A 20,126-nucleotide genomic window follows, 5' to 3' on the forward strand; every position below is an offset into this window, starting at 1 on the left:
AGCGGGAGAAGAAGGAACCAGCCTGTACTTACTGTAAGGGTACACACACTGCCAATCAGTGCACTGTTATCAAGGGCCACCAGCAACACGTGTCTATCGTTAAAGAAGCAGGCTTATGTTGTAACTGTTTAGCACACCATAGGGTCTCACAGTGCACCTCTCATAGACGTTGCAAACGGTATAACCAAAAGCACCATACGAGCTTGTGCCCTCCTACAGATGCTAAGCCTCCTTTACCACCTTCTCAAACGAACAACAGTGTTCAACCAACCAACAGTACACAGCCGCCCCCTCCTCCAGCAACCAACAGTGCACAAGTGCCAGCATTCACTGCAGTGGCTAATTCTCCCCCCTTGTTCGCAATGCCTGTCTCCTGAAGACAGCCATTGCTACTGTCTCGGCAGGTCCAATCAGTTTTGAAGGAAATATTCTCTTCGATGAAGGTGCACAACGCTCCTTCATCTCTCAGGACCTGGCAGACAGACTTTGCCTAAAGGCAACCCATACAGAATGGATCTCCCTGTCCTCCTTCGGAAACACCGTATCTGCTACTAGATCCTTACAAGTAGCCAGTATTTCAGTGCACATACAAGACCAGAGTGCCATACCAATGTCAGTCTTCCAAACTTGCAGCCCCACTGCAGAACTCTATACGTATGGAAATAAGGAACGTGCCTTACTTGAAAGACCTGAAATAGGGCTGCACTGATTCTAGTATCGGTATCGGTATCGGGCCGATACTGCTGTTTTCATGAAGTATCGGAATCGGCCATTATATTGTTGCAGATACCGATTCTTATCACGTGCACGGAGAATAAAATAACTTTTGTTTACTTGCTTATTTTACTAGCACAGTGGACGCCTAAAAGCATCAAGTATAACACTAACAGCTAACTACCAGCAAAATTACTGATCTATGCTAAAACCTACATGTGAAAACGCTTTACTGAGAAAAAGATCGATATACTCTAATAGAACAGTCAATAACTCTAATAGAGCAATCAGGTAGAAGTGCCTGTTTCAGTATTATAATAAGCACCATTATGATAATATCTACACTTCTCCAGAAGAATACTGGAATATCTACTGGTTTGCATTTCAGTGACTTGAATCTTGATTGGCTACTTCATTATAAACATGAACCATACTGAAAACGTGTACAAGAATACGCACTATATAATATATGTGTGCACTTTGAAGTAGCTACTTTAAGGTACTTGGTATCAGTACTTGTACTTGCAGATACTTCCCAGCTGAGTACTTGGTATTTGAAGTATTGGTAAAAAGTGGAATTGGTGCAGCCCTAACCTGAAACTAGCCCACCCTGTTACTGAGGATGACAACTTTGAGATCAATATTCTTTTAGGGACTGACTACTATTGGACATTCGTCCAAGACCACATCATTCGTGGCAATGGCCCTACTGCAGTCCAGTCTCGCTTGAGTTACTTACTCTCTGGCCCTCTGTTACATTCATCTGCAGCGGTATCCCTTGTTCATGTCAACTTTACTGCTATGGACAACCAGGACCTGGACGCTTTCTGGACGACTGAAGCAAGTGGAATCTCCTCCAGCACAATGGATACCGATGATTCCTTCATGAAGGCCTACATGCAGAGCAGTATCAAACGTCAGCCTGATGGAGCCTTATCGCTTAAGTTCCCTTGGAAAGAGGATCATCCTCCTCTGCCCTCGAACTTCTCCATCTGCAGTTAGCCAAAACCCCAGAATTACTGCACTTGTATGGAAAAATTCTTTCTGACCAGGAGAAGAAATGGTTTATTGAAAAGGTGAATGACTTCAAAACTCACCTGGCACACTACATACCTCATAGACTGATTAGGAAAGATTCAGATACCACACCTATCAGAATCGTTTACGACTGCAGTTGCAAACAGTCATCCCAGCATCATAGTTTAAACGATTGCCTTCACATTGGCCCACCTTTCCTTAACCATCTATGTGCCATACTCCTGCACATTCGTCTGTTTTTGCATGCTTTCTCTGCTGATATTGAGAAAGCATTTCTCCATGTTCAGCTCAATGAATCTGACAGAGATTGCACTCGCTTCCTTTGGCTTTCTAACCCACAAGATCTGAGTAGCCCTTTCCAGCCTTACCATTTCAAGGTTGTCTTATTTGGTGCTAGCTGTTCACCATTCATGCTCAATGCAGCAATCACATTTCACCTACAGCAGCATCCATCACCAGTGTCCACCAGCATCTTGAGGAGCCTATATGTTGATAATGTTGTCTCAGGCTGTGACACCGAGAAAGAGGCCCTGCAATTCTTCCTAGAGTCCCGATCACTGATGAACATATCTAAATTTAATCTATGTACTTGGGCTTCTAACAGTGAATCTTTGAGGGACTTAGCTAAACAGCACAATGTTGCTGATGAGAAAGAGATTGTTAAAGTTCTTGGATTGTGCTGGAATGTCAAACTCGATCAACTATCTCTTTGCTCCAAACCTGAGACTACTACCACCACTCCAGTAACAAAGCATGATATTCTCTGCTACACCTCATCAATCTTTGACCCTCTAGGCCTAATAACTCCGGTGACTATAACAGCCAAGCTACTACTTCAAGATCTTTGGCAAGACAATGTAGCTTGGGACACTGAATTGAACGAAACCTACCAGCTCAAATGGGCTTCCATTGTAGCGGACATCTCAGTTGCCTTACAACAGCATTTCCCACGATAGTATATTCCTATGCTCCAAATGGGAGATCCTTCTCCTACTATCTTTGCTGATGCCAGCCCAAAGGCATATGGCGCTGCTGTTTACATTCAATATGGCAACCATTCATCACTTGTAATGTCAAAATCTCGTGTAGCTCCACTAAAACAACCCACTCTACCCAGGCTGGAGCTCATGGCCGCAATCATAACAGCTCGCCTAGGTTCCTTTGTAGTGAACTCGCTCACCCACAACACCGTCATTCACTATTGGTCTGATAGCCAGATAGTTCTTTGCTGGCTCCAAAGCAAGAAAAAGCCGAAACCATTCATTGAACATAGGGTGAAAGAAATTCTAGCTATCTCATCAATTTGGAAATACTGCCCAACTGCTTGTAATCCAGCAGATCTCTTGACCCGTGGACTGCCAGCTGAGCAATTGGTTAACTCAACACTGTGGAAACATGGCCCTCCATGGCTATCGTTTCCTACTGAATGGCCCACCTGGGGCCCTTCAGAAGCCTTCCTTGTGCAGGTTAACAGTGTTGAAGAATCTCTGTCATCTGCTAGCGTCCACAGCACAACCATATCACCACCTACCAATGGTATACACACTTTAATTGATCCTTCTACTTACAGTAGTTACTCCAAGTTACTAGACGTAACTGCTTATGTCCTTCGCTTCGCCCATAACACCAGGCAAAAGTTATTCAAGCTTAAGGGACCTTTAACACCCTCTGAACTATCCATTGCCAATATTCAGTGGGTATCCAGTGCTCAACTTCAATGCTTTCCAGAGGAAATAAACAGTCTACGTTCGAAAACTCACTCCTCAAAGCCACCATTGGTGAGACAACTTAGACTGTATCTTGACCACACTGGCCTGATCCGTTGTGGCGGTAGGATCCACAATACACCACTTTCAGAGTCCGCTAAGTTTCCCTTCCTTCTGCCACCGAAGGACCCCTTCACTTCACTCCTCATATGGCACGCTCACAAGCAACAGCACCATGCAGGGGTCAGCATGACACTGACTGCTCTCCGTCAAATGTATTGGGTGCCTCGTGCAAGGCAAAGAATCAGAGCTTTGTTGAGGAAGTGTGTGACCTGTAGGAAATTAGCTGGACGACCATACACTGCACCAGATCCTCCACCACTTGTGAAGGCCCGTGTAGAGCAGTCCATGCCTATCGAAGTCACAGTTGTTGACTTCACTGGTGCCTTGTATGTGAGAGGTGAAGGAGAATGTAAGGTGTACATTTGTTTATTTACTTGTGCTGTCACGCGCACTGTACACCTAGAGATTATGACAGACCTCACTGTCGAATGCTTCTTACAAGCCTTTAGGCATTTCAGCAGCAGAAAATCCCTGCCCCGTCTTGTCGTTTTAGACAATGGGTCAACATTTCTATCTGCTGCTAATGAACTTAAGGCCTTGTTCTCCTCACCCTCACTCACAAGTGCCCTCTCCAAGTCTGGTACAGAATGGAGGTTCATCCCAAAACGCGCTCCCTGGTTTGGGAGGTTTTGGGAGAGGCTTATTGGGTTGACTAAGCTGACCTTGAAGAAGGTCTTGGGTAGGGCATTTATAACCCTTAACAGCCTCCAAACCATTATCGTTGAGATTGAGGCCATTCTCAATGACCGCCCCCTTACATATGTCCCTACAGACATCAGTGATCCAGACCCAATCACCCCAGCCCACCTGCTATATGGTAGGAAGATAGTTTGTGTACCGTATCACATGACCCTACAGCACAACCAGTGTGACCCTGATTTTGGAGGGACAGAAGTTCAGTCAAGAGCCAAGAAACAAGTAGCCCTGATTCAACGCTTTTGGACAAGATGGAGAAGGAAAAATTTGACTAAGAGAATTTCATCAATCTAATGCTCCTAATGTCCAAACTGTGAAACCTGGAGCCGTGGTATTAGCGCATGATGATACTCTGTGTATCAATTGGCGTCTTGCTGTTGTGGAAGACACCATTGCCGGAGAAGATGGTTTGGTCAGAGCAGCCAACATCAGGACTTCTACTGGTAGAACGAATCGCCCGATCGCCAAACTCTACCCTCTGGAAGTAACCGCAGAAGATCCCCTATTTAAACAGCATCAGGACAAGTCAAATTCATCAGATGATGGTGACCAGACACTACAAACAGAAGTGGAGAGAAGACCTGCTCGCAAAGCGGCAATTCGGGAGAGACAACAAGTAAGAGAATGGACACAAACACTCTGTGGCCCCCCGGAGGATGTCGAGAACTAGTAACTATGACATAATTATTATTGTTAGTTATTATGTAATGTTGTACATCACGTGCATGTATGTTCTTGTTAGTGCACTTCATGATAAGTGAGAACACGTGTAACGGCTCATTGTAGTTCGTGAGTGGAGTAGTCCATACCAAATCGTTCATAACGGAACCTAGTACTTCGAACTATCTATCACACAGAGGAGGTTGGACGCTCTTTAAGCGTCACTAAAACAAATTACACAAAATCGTTTTGTTGTGGAGGATAGTACATCGCAATCTCAGAATAACTCATTGAATCATCTCATTTTTCGTTAATAGAATACATACATGAAGACTGGTGAAGTAGTGTATGCCAAACTGCAACTTATTAATTTCACCCGGAATTCAAGCACTGATTACAAAACAAAGTACATTGCCTTGAGGCTTACAAAAAGGATGATCTGAATATCTAACGATCCACAGTGATCCCCACCATTTTTCAGTTTTGTATTGTGACTACGTGAAATACCAAATCAAGGAATGCAATTAAGGATACAATTCACGTGAAAGTGTCCAACTTCTTCTGAACTTGTATATACTACCTTTTATTCTCATTAATGCATTCCAAGCATTCTCAGAAATCATCCAATTTCTTTGATGGAACTGTGTGATCTCCTCTGCTTTAATAATGACACTTCACAGGATCAATGGTGGGTTTTAGTTTTGTAAAGTAAGCCCAAGCATAGATCATGGACTTGGGAAAGAAGATAGTCATTGTTTTACCGAACGAAGGTCACAAGTTAGTTTTTATTGCATTCTAGTCACGTGGAGATGTTCAGACACTACCATAGTGCTTAGTTGATTTGGCCATTAGTGTTAACATATTCACTACTTTAATTTATTCATGGTCACATTATTCACACAGTCCCATATAAATACATCCTAAACTTGCAGGTGAGTCACCCAAGTGGAATATATTAGTTGTAATATGAGCACTGTGATATCTTAGTAGTAGCTAATTTACTAAAGCTAAGTTCACATCAATAAGATTATAATTCACTTTAATTCACACTCTGAAAGTATTACAAACAGCACACATTTATATAGTCACACTAAGAGAATGTTCTAGAACTACAAAGGAAATTAAAAGTTACTAAAATATCAAGTACAAGAAACTAAAAATAGCTAATTTTATTCATGAACATTAGTCTACATACTTACAGATTATTGTCTCTATATAGTTCAAAGTCTACAATACCACAAGCACTTAGTGATATTTCAGGCAAATCATCCATACTTATGTTACAACTACTACATATACAATAATTATTTCTATGCTGTTACAAAATGGTTTAGTAGCTGCTCATATTCGTACAAGGGGTAGTCACTTCCAATGGACCTTATCCGCAATGACATCATAATTGACAAAATGGCCGTGTATAGTGTGGGCACTTCATCTGTAATCACTAAAATGAACTTTGTTTGCGGATTTCACAACATGTAACTATTGGATAATAAAGGTAAGAGGCTAGTTGGCGTGATATGGCAATGCGAAATAGTCCCCAGATGAAACCAGACTTAAGTTTTGGCATTGATGCAAAACCATGTGAATTTGTCTTGAAAATTAAGTATGTATGCCTCACCTTGCCCCTTGCTGCAGTATGTGAATGTTAAGGTGGCGGTTACCTGGACGTCGTGGTTTTGAAGCCATTGCAAACGAAGCCATACTTCCTGCCACAAAAATTCATTTTGCATCATGTGATTAGTGTTTATGTAATAATTAAAATGGCAGCTGCGCATACTAAGGCCCATTGCCTTGTAACAAGAAGAAATTTGTTACTATTGTGTGAGTATTGTTAAAGAAGACATTCACTAAAGTAAGTAGAGTAGTTTAGAAGCTTTGTTCACGGGGATTCGGGTGGTTCGCGTGAAATTTAGGCGGCACACGTCATTTGTGGTTTTGTATGGTATGCTAAAGTGTTAGAACAACTTTCTGCGTCAGTTTTTCTTGTATACTAGTGAGGGAGACCTCTGTATTAGCGTAAAATAAGCGATTGGTTATTGTAGCAGGGCTGCATGTCGAGAAAAAAAGATTTTTGTACTGCCTGTCAATGTTACAGCAGGTTTTAGGTCCCGTCATGGTGGCCAATAGGGTTTCAAAATCCCATAGCTGTGTTTCAACCTGGCATAGGCTGAAGTTGTGTTGATTTCGCCCTGCTTTTGATGCTAAAGAATAGATTACACGTTTTACTTCGCCATAATGTGCAACAAGCTTTGCGTAAACTGATGCCGAAAATATTTTTGCATGCTCTTACAATCGGCTCTATAGCGTTATAGTTCAGCATCTAATGGTCGTACAAATCATCATGTAGGTAGAAGAAGAGCTGGTTTACGATGTAACGGTGTTTGCTTTTGCATAGCTCTACAAATGTGCTCACAGCTGAATTTTAAAAATATCCTTCAAACCAGAAATTGTCAGGTAACCGCCACCTTAACATAGCGAACTGCCATCTCTCCCAATACCCCCTGTACAAAATGTCCACACTATCGGCTGCCATTTAACAATTTGACGTCATTGCGGATAAGGTCCATAGTCCTGTAGAACCATCTGCGACCGGGATCAAAATCAAATCAAGTGATCAAGAGATAAATTAGCACAGAATCAAGCGATCAACAGCAACAAAACGATAATTTACGAAAATATGTGGTAAATTATCAAACAATCAAGGCTATTTTTAAGGCGAAATCAAGTGATCAAGATATATTTTCGTGGATCAAAAACCTTGATCCCTGGTTCTACAGGACTATTGTATACCACCCCTTCGGCCTTGTCGTAAGTTAACCCGTATGTAGGCACAATAATACAGTATTCATTAGCTAAACAACCATACGTAGATATACTAAACTTTTACAACTATGATACAACATAGGCCTACTTCTTTGCCACGACAATACCGAGGACAATACAAATAGTTTGAGCTGAGCTGTCCCAAGCGTTGGCAACTGCCACCGACACCTTCTTGTCACTCCTTGGTAGTTATTTGATGTGGTGATTAATTCGACTGATAGTTCCTCAAGATTTAAGAAAAATGGCGTAGAAATCCTACGGATCACGTGATCACTATTTAAGTACAAAATGACCGGAAACTTCACTTTATGCGTACTTGCGCCACGTGCACGAAACTATTCATGCTCTATGGAGTCGGTGGTGTTGCTAGGACTGCTGTAGCTACTTAGCCTGCCCAGCTCAGACGTAAACACGTGATTGTTACTGGTGAATAACATCAAGGTGAGATTTCACACACACAGAGACTGACACAGTACAAGGGGGTGACATAGTCTCGCGTAGCCAGACGGCTACTTTTCTTTTGTGTGGGCGTTTGGAATAGTAGGGTTAGTCTCGTCCTCGCAGACCCTTCTCTCCGGGGTGGCGCTTATCGATTAGAGATTATAAGCGCCCCCTTCGAGAGGGTCTGGTGAAATGCCCATACCTTTTTTCTCCAGAGAATCGCCAACTTTGGCGAGTGCTAATTGGTCCGTAATAGTTTCACAGGAGGCGTTGATAATGGAGTGGTATATCGTAGCCACAAAACTAACGTTTTTGGCGGGAGTTTTTTGTCGACCTCGTGTCAGGAGTACTGGGAGTATATACGAAGCAGAAGGACGAGATGGACACCTCTTGTATACTACAAGCCTTATCTGATGTGTCTTCTGAATTAAATATTCAGTTAAGGATCAACAAGTAGAAGCGATTTTAAAGTTTTGTCAAGGCCATGATGTATTTGTGTCGTTGCCAACTGGCTTTGGCAAATCGATGATTTATGGCTTATTGCCACTACTGTTTGATAAGATGAGAGGTAAGTCGACCTGCTTTATGATTGCCATGTTTTTAAACTTCATAATCATGTTTTTAAACTTCATAATAACAGCTCAACCAGGAAGCATTGTTGTTTGTGTGAGCCCATTGATAGCAATCATGAAAGAACAAGCAGCAAGATTCAGTGCTTTAGGAATATCTGCTGAGTTTGTAGGCGAGGATCAAACTGATCCTAGAGTGAAGTCAAGGGTTTTGAGAGGAAACGTACAACTGTTATTTATAAGCCCTGAGAATTTGTTGTGCAATTGGGTATATCGGAACATGCTTCTAACAGATCAGTACAAGAAGTCGCTCGTTTGCGTTGCTGTTGATGAGGCACACTGTGTCAAGACTTGGTAAACTAAAAGTACCGTAGTGTTGCTAACTGTTATTTTTTTGTACAGGGGAGATAAATTCCGTACTGCATTTGCTCAAATAGGAGAAGTAAGATGTCTCATACCCAGCAGTGTCAATGTTATGGCACTCACAGCCACTTCTACCATTGAAACATTTCAAGTTGTTTTACAGCGACTGTCTCTGTTTAACCCAGTAACTGTTGCCGTGTCACCAAACAGAGGAAACATAAAGTTACTAGTGCAGCCGTCTAAATCATTAAAGGAGTTTGGCGCAACCATTGTCCAGGAGCTTAAAGCCAAGAGAAAAAGATACCCCAAAACTGTGATTTTCACCCGCAGCTACCTAGATTGCACTAACCTGTTTTTGACTATGGCATGTTCCTTGCGGAAGGATATAACTTTTCCTGCAGGATATCCTAACCTGTTGAAGTATCGTTTGATAACCATGTATACACGTGCTACTACTGACGAGATGAAGAGCAAGATTATGGCCTCTTTTACACAAGAAAGCAGCACTCTTCGTATAGTCATTGCCACAACATCCTTTAGTATGGGTATAGACATTCCAGACATCCGTCAGATCATTCACTGGGGCCCTCCAACTGATATAGAACAATACGTTCAAGAAATTGGACGTGCAGGCCGAGATGGAAAGGAATCTTTGGCTATACTTATGTTTGAAAAAGCCAATAGATTTACTAAACAAGCCATGAGGATATGTGCTGAGTGCAAAACAGAATGCCGACGTAAAAACCTATTTGGAAATTTTATTCAATACATTCATAACACAGACCCACATTGTAAATGCTGTGACATATGTGACATGATTTGTGATTGTACAATTTGTACTTCAATCTCATTTTGATTTTTGAATTGTAAAAATTACAATTTGTAAGCACCATACTTATTCATTACAACCATATAATAATACAACTCATAATATTATTACAAATGCTGTGGTGTGTGAAAGTGTGATTGCACAATTTGTAAAATGCCTTCAACGTGTATGATTTGTGAATTACAAAATTACATTTTGTAAGTACCATACTTTTCAATTATCCAAGCCTTGATTTCTTTCTTGGAATACTGCTGCAATACACTTTTAATATGTTTATATGCAGCTGGTTTTCTACCCAAACTTGCAAAAACTCTTCGTTCTTGAAGTTGTTCAACCATTTTAGCACACTCTTTGTGAAACGCTGGCCTTGTGTGTCGTCCTGATTCTTGATATAATCCTGTCTGTGATGTTATATTGCCGCAGACTTGATGAACAATGCCTACAGATTGTGCAGCACGACGGAGAGCCTTTGGTGTAACATTAGAATGCAGTCCTCTGATCATTCCCTTTAGGCGGTGATTTAAGTGTTCTAAATGTAAGTCACACGATACATTACATCCACGGTATCCTTTTGTATTAATACATCTCGACCACTTCAATTGTGCCGCTTGTCTTTCAGAGAATAAGCAGTGATACTGAGTCAAAAGAATGACAACTTCTTTGCAATAGTTGAAGCATCTTCCAGCCTTAAAGACATTTAAAATAAACTTGTATGTCAATATTCTGTCACCATCGCCTTCTCGTATTGCGTCATCAAATCCATGCCATAGAAGCACAAGATTCAGCACTTGCAAAGCATACAAAAATACTTTATCAGTTTTCCTCACTTTAACGTCTGGGTCAAAGGTAACAAACTGTAGTACAATTTCTTTAGCCAGATTCTCTACAGAATCGTATGGAGTTGCTGATAAAATTTCCTTAGCTGCAGCTACCACATGTGCATGTAGAATCATCAAGAAGAAATCTTCACATCCTTTCATACATTTTTCAGGGTCTACTTTCGCTGCAAAATTTACAAGAACTTTCAGTTGTGGCAAACTTCCCTTCTGCCGAAGCAGAGACGAATGAAAGAGTTTCCGATAAATAACCTATAGAAAAATAGAAAAATATCACCATGCAATATACACCTGTATACAGTATGCAGTGAACAACGGAACCTCTGATGCGAGAATAACCCACAAAGTTGTTGTGCTTTTTGCCCTTAAAGTAAAAAGATAACTTTCCAAAATGTGGTCTCCTTTACAAGAGGGTGATTTAATTAGAGAGAGGTTCCATTGTGTTTTGGATGACAAATAACATACTTTACACAGACATAATTTGGCATGCCAGTCTTCTGAAACTGGTACAAGACCATAAAGACGAGATGTCTTTGTGTCCATGTCACAACGGGCAGCAGCACTTCCCCGACAGCGAGCAGCAGTAACCTGATCACCGCCCACTAACAGTTGATGAAATGTTTCACCTAGGATTTCCTCATTTTCTTCCTCAGGTAATAAAAAATGAGTAACTGTGGTCTTTCCAGGTACTAAGGTGTGAAGTTTATCCATAATGTGGCACATTTCATCCATCCTATTCTCATTCTTGTCTATTATACCTAAGGGTACCTGTGCGATGATAAATATCACATGTGAAGTTTGTTACAAAAAATCTGCAACCTACCACATTGGACTTGGATGACATTTCTTTCTCATATTTGCATTTAATGTGAGACTGAACATCCTTTGCTTGAGAAGAGAACTGTGGAAGATGACAAACTAGAATTCTGTTAAAGAAATCATATAAATAATAACAAAACCAAAAATATTCTACCTGGAAATCAGAGTAACAGCATCACTTTGTAACTGAGCAATATCTTCCTGGTTTATGAGAAGTTTTTCAGCATCAACTTCCATATTAGGAGTAGCATCTGAGAACGATGACAAATTTACCCGGTCGAGTGCGGCATAATAATGAAAACAGTGAAGTGACTGGGTACTCTTGTCTGATCTGCTAAAAGAGGGTCGAACATTTTTATCTATATTGTCACCCACAAATTTGAATCCATGCCATTTTGGGAGTGTAGAAGATGTCTGTTGAACACTCTCCGGTTCAATATTTCCTACATGACTTGCATTAGTTGAACTGGTAGGGGCAGTACTGGTAACAACACTATCTTCATTACTAATAGGGTTCATGGGTGAACCAGTGTGACTTTCCATGGCAGATAAACGACTTTCAACGGCTGGAAAGGAAGACATATCGTGCAAACTATCATTTCCAGCACTGGCAATATCTTCTTCACAAGTGGGTGGAAAACTAAAATCATACTCACTATCTGTGTCAGATCCATTATCATTGTTACTTTCTTCATCCTCATCATTACAATACATAGTCCAAGAACTAGATGCTTCATCCACATCGTCACCTGCATCTACATCATCAACTGTGTCTACATCATCAACTGCATCCACATCATCAACTGCGTCTAAATCATCATCATGCTCAGCTAACTCATTTTCTTGTGACACCCATCCTAAAACACTCATTATAGCAGAGCCCAATCCACTGTTATTCAAATCATCTGGGTTTACTTCAAAATCATCCTAATATATATATATATATTCAAAATTTGTAATGATACATAATATTATACATAATATTGTACCGGAAGAAGTTGGGTTAGTTTGTCCTTCCATGTCTGAGGTGATGCATCATAATCTTCAACTAGGTCATCAATCACATTAAGGGTTGACTTGTGGCACATACACAACATGAATGGTTGCAACAATTTGTACACCTAAGGAAATATGATCAATACAACAATATAATAGAATTCTGTACCTCTTTATGAACGGCATTCCCATATAAAAACACAGAAAAGACTCTCTGAACTAATGATAGTTTATCATTTCGGCACTTAACCATCATTGCGATCCACACAGATATCAAGGCATGATTGTTTGCAGCTTTTGGGTTGATCAATTGAAGTAGCTTAACTAAAGATGGCGTGTGGTGTTTCAGATCAGCAAATACTTTATCCCATGAAAAATTCATAATATTCTTTTTATCTCCCTTGAGTATGCTATTCGTTTTGTCTGAACAAATAAAAGCAATTTCTTCCTGTATCCTTTTACCCACAGCTTTCAAAGCTTCATCTATGTGCGAATCAACAAATGATGATGCTAGAGAAGGGTAGCTCTTGTAGGCCATCTTTTTGACTGGCTCTTTTCTTGATGGTGTCATCTCTATTGTTCGTGATCCACTTTTATACTTGATGGTAACCTATAACAAAAGTAATAATGAAGGAATAGAACAAACCAATAGTATGCTTACATCAACATCCACCTCAAACGACTCATCAGCGTTGTTTGTCACACTCTCTTCTGGCTCTGATGGGTCTAAAGTGTCCGCTGCTTGAATCACTGAAGACGTTTCTGATGTGTTGTTTGCTGGCTCAAGCAATTCTGCCGATTCCTCCCTATCTACATCAGACAAAGTCCGCTTGCTTCTGTTGGATCTTTGTGACATTGATTGTTGAAGGTGTCCTTTAACTTCCTCTTGTATAATAGCAATCTCTGCCATCTTCTTATTCCAATTCTTCAGATTCATTAAACAACAATAGCACAATTTACCATCAGTTGGCAACAAAGACCGTGGTAACTCAAAAGTCTCAACAAACTTCTCTAATATTTTTCTCTCAGTGGCACAACTTCTCCCGGTGTATATCTTTTCTTTTCCCTTCCCTTTCAAGTCTGGTGAATCAAAACAGGCACGGCACAAACAACAACCACTAGGCGTAACCATCTCTCCAGTCAGTTAGGGTACTCCGGCCACGAGGTCCACAAGGCAACTGAGACAGCAACTCCCGCCAAAAACGATAGTTTTGTGGCTACGATATACCACTCCATTATCAACGCCTCCTGTGAAACTATTACGGACCAATTAGCACTCGCCAAAGTTGGCGATTCTCTGGAGAAAAAAGGTATGGGCATTTCACCAGACCCTCTCGAAGGGGGCGCTTATAATCTCTAATCGATAAGCGCCACCCCGGAGAGAAGGGTCTGCGAGGACGAGACTATAGTAGGGTCTGGTACACCTGCATTAAGAATTCTGTGTAACGTTCCACTGCAGTCAGGGTGAATGTTGATTGCTGCAGATTGGCGAAGCCCTAAACTTCTTAGACCTGCAAAAGCCATGGGCACACCTGACGCTTTTGCAGGTCTAAGAAGTTTAGGGCTTCACCAATCAGCAGCAATCAACATTCACCCTGACTGCAGTGGAACCGTTACACAGAATTCTTAATGCAGGTGTACCAGACCCTACTTTTCCAAACGCCCACACAAACAGAAAAGTAGCGGTCTGGCTACGCAAGACTAGGGGTGACACACAGGCACTCACTGTAGGTAGATCTACTACTGCAGTAAAAGTCTTGACCCAACGAAATTTCGCTTTGACCTGTGACTAAGAGCCTTTTTCAATCTTTGACCGGTGACCTAGCAACGATGTTTCAGTACTTTTCGATTGTGGGTTGGAAATTTTCACCCTAGACCGTTTACTTGGCACGAATTTGGTGGCCTTGACCTTTTTTGACTTAGACTTTGACTGCAGTCGCAGATCTACCTACAGTGAGTGCCTGTGTGTCACTCCTTTGCAGTACGTGAATAAATGCACCAATCAGAGCACCAGTCACTATTTAATCTCTCTGTACTTTGTTACATTGTAAGTACACAAGTATTAATCCATAAAGACTGGACACTTGAGCCCCTGGAAACATTGACTACATACTATCATGATCTCTGTAGTCTCGCATGGCCAGACCACTTTTTTTCCTTTTTTGAGTGATGGTCGGCAGAAAAAAAAGGTCTGGTGAAACTCCAATAGCCGTTTGGCTCTGACTACTCCCCAGTTTTTGTGGTCAATTGGTGTGTTACATCACATTTGTAGCAACTTTGAGGAACAAAGTGAAACCGGAGGAGAAGCCATTGTACACAACCCTCCCAGTTTTACAAAGGACATTGAAATTGTATAAGAGGTATTGAAAGAAGTCAAAGTTTTTAACAACTTCTCTGCACGAAGACACTCTAAATTTTGCAATTTTAATGCTATATTACAATAGTGCCCCACTAATCATCTTAAAGATTGGATAACAGAGCGAATCATTACTTATAGACTATAAATTGTTTTACATACCTGTATCTGACATGGATTGATTTATCAGTTTTTACATTCTTTACAAGTACAAGACAATAAACAAACATCACAACAAGTACACTTTACAGTTTCTGTGTGTTGATACATGATAAAAGAGCTTAATAGTTCTTTACGCCTGCAGTTGTCCTTGTTTTCGCAGTATTCTTTCATTGGCTTTGAAACATGAGAATACCCTTTGCTATTTATTAAAACAGCCCGAGACGCTTTCCTGTCTCTGCCAGCCCTACCAATTTCTTGTAGGTATTGCTCTAAATCACTTGGAGCTCCCCAATGATACACTTGGCGAATATCTGGTATATCAATTCCCATGCTAAATGCCGTGGTAGCTATCAGAATACGAAGTTTTGATCAAGTATCCCTGAACAATGACAAGACTAATTCTTTATATGATAACTTCGATGGTCTTGTGTACATAGACACCAAACGAAACTCTAAGAAATTAGGATAACCTGGTGGCTCGGTTATGGCTTTGCCTAACTTGTCAGTAATAGCTAAGTATAATTCAACACAATCTGGGCAGCTCCTACAAAACACCAAAGTTTTAGGAATATCTATTCTCTCCTCCTTCAAACCATTGCACAAAGTGTCTACCAGCATATCCAACTCCATGGAAGATACAAGTGAAAGAAAAATATCAGGTCTGTTAGGAGACACTCCTATAACAATCGGATTACGTAATGACAGCCTTTCTTTTACAATCTCAAATGTTGCATGAGTGGCAGTGGCTGTTAGAGCCATAAAATTGACATCGCTTGGTATAATGCTACACAGATCACCCAGGGAGGCATAAGCTGTTCGGAACTGATCCCCCTGTATAAAAATATAATACAATTTAGTAAACATTGCACATTTACTTACCAGGTCTTGACACAGTGTGCTTCATCCACTACAACATCAACCAGATTTTCTTTATACGTCCCTGATCTAAGCACATGGCGGTAATGGGGATTGCAAAGAATGTTTTCAGGGCTTATATACACCAACTGAACTTCTCCATTAAATACTCTTCTCCATGCTGTAGGATCTTTTTGTCCTTCTCCTACGAACTCAGCACTAATACCCATGTTCTGAAATTTGGTTTGCTGATCCATCATAATGGCAGTCAACGGGCTGATACACACAATTATGCTTCCTTGCTTTCCTGTAGGGCTTTTATATTCACACTGCTACCAACACTTGAACCCTACCTCGAATTCTACCAAATATCAGTGGCAGGATGGCATATATTACCGATTTCCCCTATCCAGTTGGGAGAGATACGAAGACGTCATGTCCTGATAAAAAGCTCTGGATTGCTTCTACTTGCTTCTCTTTTAAACACAGTTTAATCTGACACGATGCGTCTTCTATCATCTTCAGAAGGCTCATCTTCGTATCACTTTGAACGTCCTCATGGTGCTATCAGTCTTTATTGACTAGTCTGACAAGCATGTGCACGAAGATGACGACACTATGTGGCAGGATCTGCAATGCATCATTCGCACCTCGTTAGTACGCCTTTCTTCGTCATCTTCACCAATCAACATCCCTGCTGCTCTGTTAATAGCATTACAGGGATAAATTGAGTCTTCCGACTTGCTAGCAGCATTGGACCTTAAACCAGTAATCAAGCCTTTCAATCGCTTATTGAGATGCTCAAAATGTAGATCACATGAAACGTTTTCCCAGTTCTTCCTTGAGTGTTAACAAACCTTGACCATTTTAATTGAGCTGCCATATGATCAGACAGTAAATGGTGGTACTGTGATAACATCATTATAGCCTCCTTACAACAATTTCTGTGCCCTTTCACCCGAAAAATTACCAGTAAAAATTTCCAATAATCAATAACCCTGTCACCGTCACCTTCTTTAACAGCATCATTAAATGCATGCCAAAAGAGTAGAAGGGTCATGAGTTGAGTGGCATATAAGTGCACCTTGTCACCTCTGTCAACCTTCTTCATGGGATCGAAGCAAATGTAGTTCTGCACTATGGCCTTGGACAAATCTTCAACATTTTCATAAGACTTTTCCGACAACAGTTTTTCTGCAGCAGCATTGACTTGAACATATAACACTACTGTTAAAAAGTCTTCACAGCCTTTCATATTATCGTCTGGGTCTAAAGATGCTCCATGGTCTTCAATTGTGCTAAGGTGCCCATATTAGATGAAGATGATTTCTTGTAAAAATGTTTCCATATAGCCTATAAAAATACAACATTGGTGTCATGTTTTCATGGAGTATCCGTTACCTTAAGTAAGCATTGCTATGCATGCCGGTCTTCAACAACCGGCAACAAACCCTCTAAACGATCCCTTCTGGAGGTTGTACTGGTGACATGGTCACACCGAATGATACGACTTCCTCTAGCTCTTGCCACGGTGATGGTCCCTCCAAACAATATTTGGTGAAACGTTTCTTCTTCCACTTCCATTAAACACCCATCATCAAACAGGTCATAATACTCCTTTACATTTGTAGCTGGAACAGATTCATGTAGCTTCTCCATTATTTCACACATTTCATCTAGTTTATTTTAGTTTCGTTGAAAAGCTCCAATAGGAACCTAAGATTAACAGAATAATATTAGTTGTAACATGCTATTACTTGTAACATGCTATTACTAACCACTTGTGATTTTGCAGACATTTCTTCAGAGTATTTACTATTGATGTGCCACTGTACATCATCCTTTTGTGATGAGTAAACCTTAAAGTTTTGTAATAATATTCTGTGCACACTAAGGAACAACATAGTAAAGTTACATTTTCTAATACAATCATTTTACCTGGACAATAGCGTTATCACATCTTTGTTAAGTCCATCAATATCAGTTTGGTGGATTAAAAGTTTAGTGATGTCAACCTTAGCATCAGAAGGTGCAACATCTGACAGTGATGATAGGTCTATCCAGTCTTTGACAGCATACATGTGAAAGGCATGCATAGAAATGGTTTGCCTATTGTGACGATAAAACGATCGTCGAAAATTTTTGTCGATGTTGTCCCCTACTAGTTTGAATCCTGACCACTTCTGAGGTTGTTGGCTGACCGGATGTGAATTGACTGGATCTGAGCTGACTAGTAAGTTGACTGGATCTGAACTGACTTGTAAGTTGACTGGATCTGAGCTGACTTGTACGTTGACTGGATCTGAGCTGACTTGTAAGTTGACTGGATCTGAGCTGACTTGTAAGTTGACTGGATCTGAGCTGATTGTAAGTTGACTGGATCTGAGCTGACTTGTAAGTTGACTGGATCTGAGCTGACTTGTAAGTTGACTGGATCTGAGCTGACTTGTAAGCTGACTGGAGTCAAATGGACCGGTTGTGGATGTGGGCCAACTGGAGGTAAGCTGACTGGCTGAGAATGATAGAATGCCAAAGCATCACCATTACTAGATATCTGCGAAATAGCAACAGACAATTCCTGTATAGTAGCTGACAACTCGCCAATGGTAGGTAAGTCAGTACTTGTTTGGGGAACACTAGAAGGAATGTCCATAAATCACAGACAGTTCTTCAATTGTAGCTGACAGATCTCCCAAACTGGGCAGTTCTGCTGTGTCACCAATGGTAGGTGGAGCTATGTTAGCTGGCTCATCAGCCTGCTCATCCTCACCACCATCAAATAACAAATCAATCTGACTTTGACTCAGACTGTATGAGTCACTCTCACTGAGAGAGCTGTATGGAGGCGAAACGACATAAGTGTCACTTTCACTATCCGACGACTCAAAAAACCCAGGATAGAGCAAGTTATGAATATCTGAATTCTATGCAGAAAAGTATTACAATGACACAAAAATGATATTGCAATGGTACCTGTGCTTGCTCAGGCTGTATTCGTTCTATCAAATCACTGCGCCATAATTTAGGAAGGTCGTCATAACCTTTCACAATGCCATCAATCACATTAAGTGTGCCCTTGTGTGATTGGCATAACATCAGTGGTTGCAAGCATTTGTATATCTGCACAAAAAATTATAATTCATAAACCACAGTATTGCTTATTTAATCACCTGCTTATGGACTCCGTTCACATAAAATAACGATGATATTATTTTTTGCAGCAATCCCATTCTTTGATGTCTCCTCTTCAACAGCATAGAAACTATTGTACACACTAACGGCTGGCAGTTTGCTGGAGTAATAGCTGTTAACAGAGATACTAAAGTTGGCACGTGTTTTTGTATTTCATCCCATATTTGCATCCAAGAAAATGTCTTGATGCTCTCGGGATTGCCTCTCAATATGGATGAATGTTGATCTGAGCATAAGTTTTTAAATTCTCTCCTGATAATCAAGCTGAGTGATTTGATAATTTGACAGAATGTAGCTTTACAACTGTATTACTGAAGGAAACATAATTTCGTCTTGAGATCCTTTTCACTGGTGACAGTCAAGTTGGTGTCATATCATATCGCTTGTCTCCAATCAGCACCTATTGTGTAGAACAATTCAAAGCAATGCTTAAGCCAATACATCAGCTACATGAACACAAATAAGAAATGATAGTTCACTTCCTTGTGGCCATTTAAATACAAACAGACAATAAAAGTTTGCAGTATACAGTACACTACAAATGTAATATTTCTGTAATTAATTGATATGAGGTAATATTATTAAGGCTTCGACATACTGAAACTTTTGATGGATCTGTGATTCGTTTAGGTCGACTGCTTAATCTTTTCGGTCTAGGAGTCTGTGAGTCTGGTGGCACAGTACGTTTACGGGAGCTTCCAACATTGCTCACAAATCTCTGGAATGAAACTGATAATTGCTGTTTCAATTCTGCTGTTTCCTTCTCATTTTTCACCAGTTTCTTCAAAACTTGTAAGCATCCATAGCAGACGACAGAATCATCCCTAAATTCATTACAATCATGGATATTCACGTTGCAAATCTCCAGAAAACATTCTTGAAGCTTAGAGAACTCTTCATTACACGATGTAAGCTTTCTCCTTTGGTTTTGCCCTTTGCTTTTGC

General features: G+C 40.6%; 2 protein-coding genes across 3 annotated transcripts; one reads left to right on the plus strand and one right to left on the minus strand.

Moving 5' to 3' along the window:
* The first annotated feature begins 8,235 nt into the window (after positions 1 to 8,235).
* LOC136245996 (ATP-dependent DNA helicase RecQ-like) lies at positions 8,236 to 10,082 on the plus strand. 2 transcript variants are annotated; one of them, XM_066037451.1, is made up of 3 exons: positions 8,236 to 8,772; positions 8,845 to 9,127; positions 9,176 to 10,082. In XM_066037451.1, exons 1-3 carry the CDS (start codon positions 8,730 to 8,732, stop codon positions 9,990 to 9,992), a joined length of 1,143 nt encoding a protein of 380 aa, XP_065893523.1. In that variant the 5' UTR covers positions 8,236 to 8,729; the 3' UTR covers positions 9,993 to 10,082. The 2 variants fall into 2 exon arrangements, with proteins under 2 accessions (XP_065893523.1, XP_065893522.1); XM_066037450.1 differs by having other exon boundaries at positions 8,236 to 9,127.
* LOC136245884 (uncharacterized) lies at positions 9,944 to 14,016 on the minus strand. The gene is made up of 8 exons (XM_066037342.1): positions 13,278 to 14,016; positions 12,786 to 13,226; positions 12,610 to 12,741; positions 12,277 to 12,547; positions 11,775 to 12,186; positions 11,625 to 11,727; positions 11,267 to 11,569; positions 9,944 to 11,053 (listed from the first exon to the last, which is right to left on the minus strand). The coding sequence occupies exons 1-8, from the start codon at positions 13,746 to 13,748 to the stop codon at positions 10,154 to 10,156; spliced, it is 3,033 nt and encodes a 1,010-aa protein (XP_065893414.1). The 5' UTR covers positions 13,749 to 14,016; the 3' UTR covers positions 9,944 to 10,153.
* Positions 14,017 to 20,126: the final 6,110 nt, after the last annotated feature.

The sequence above is a fragment of the Dysidea avara genome, chromosome 15, assembly GCF_963678975.1.
Source record: "Dysidea avara chromosome 15, odDysAvar1.4, whole genome shotgun sequence".
Classification (NCBI taxonomy): Eukaryota; Metazoa; Porifera; class Demospongiae; order Dictyoceratida; family Dysideidae; genus Dysidea; species Dysidea avara.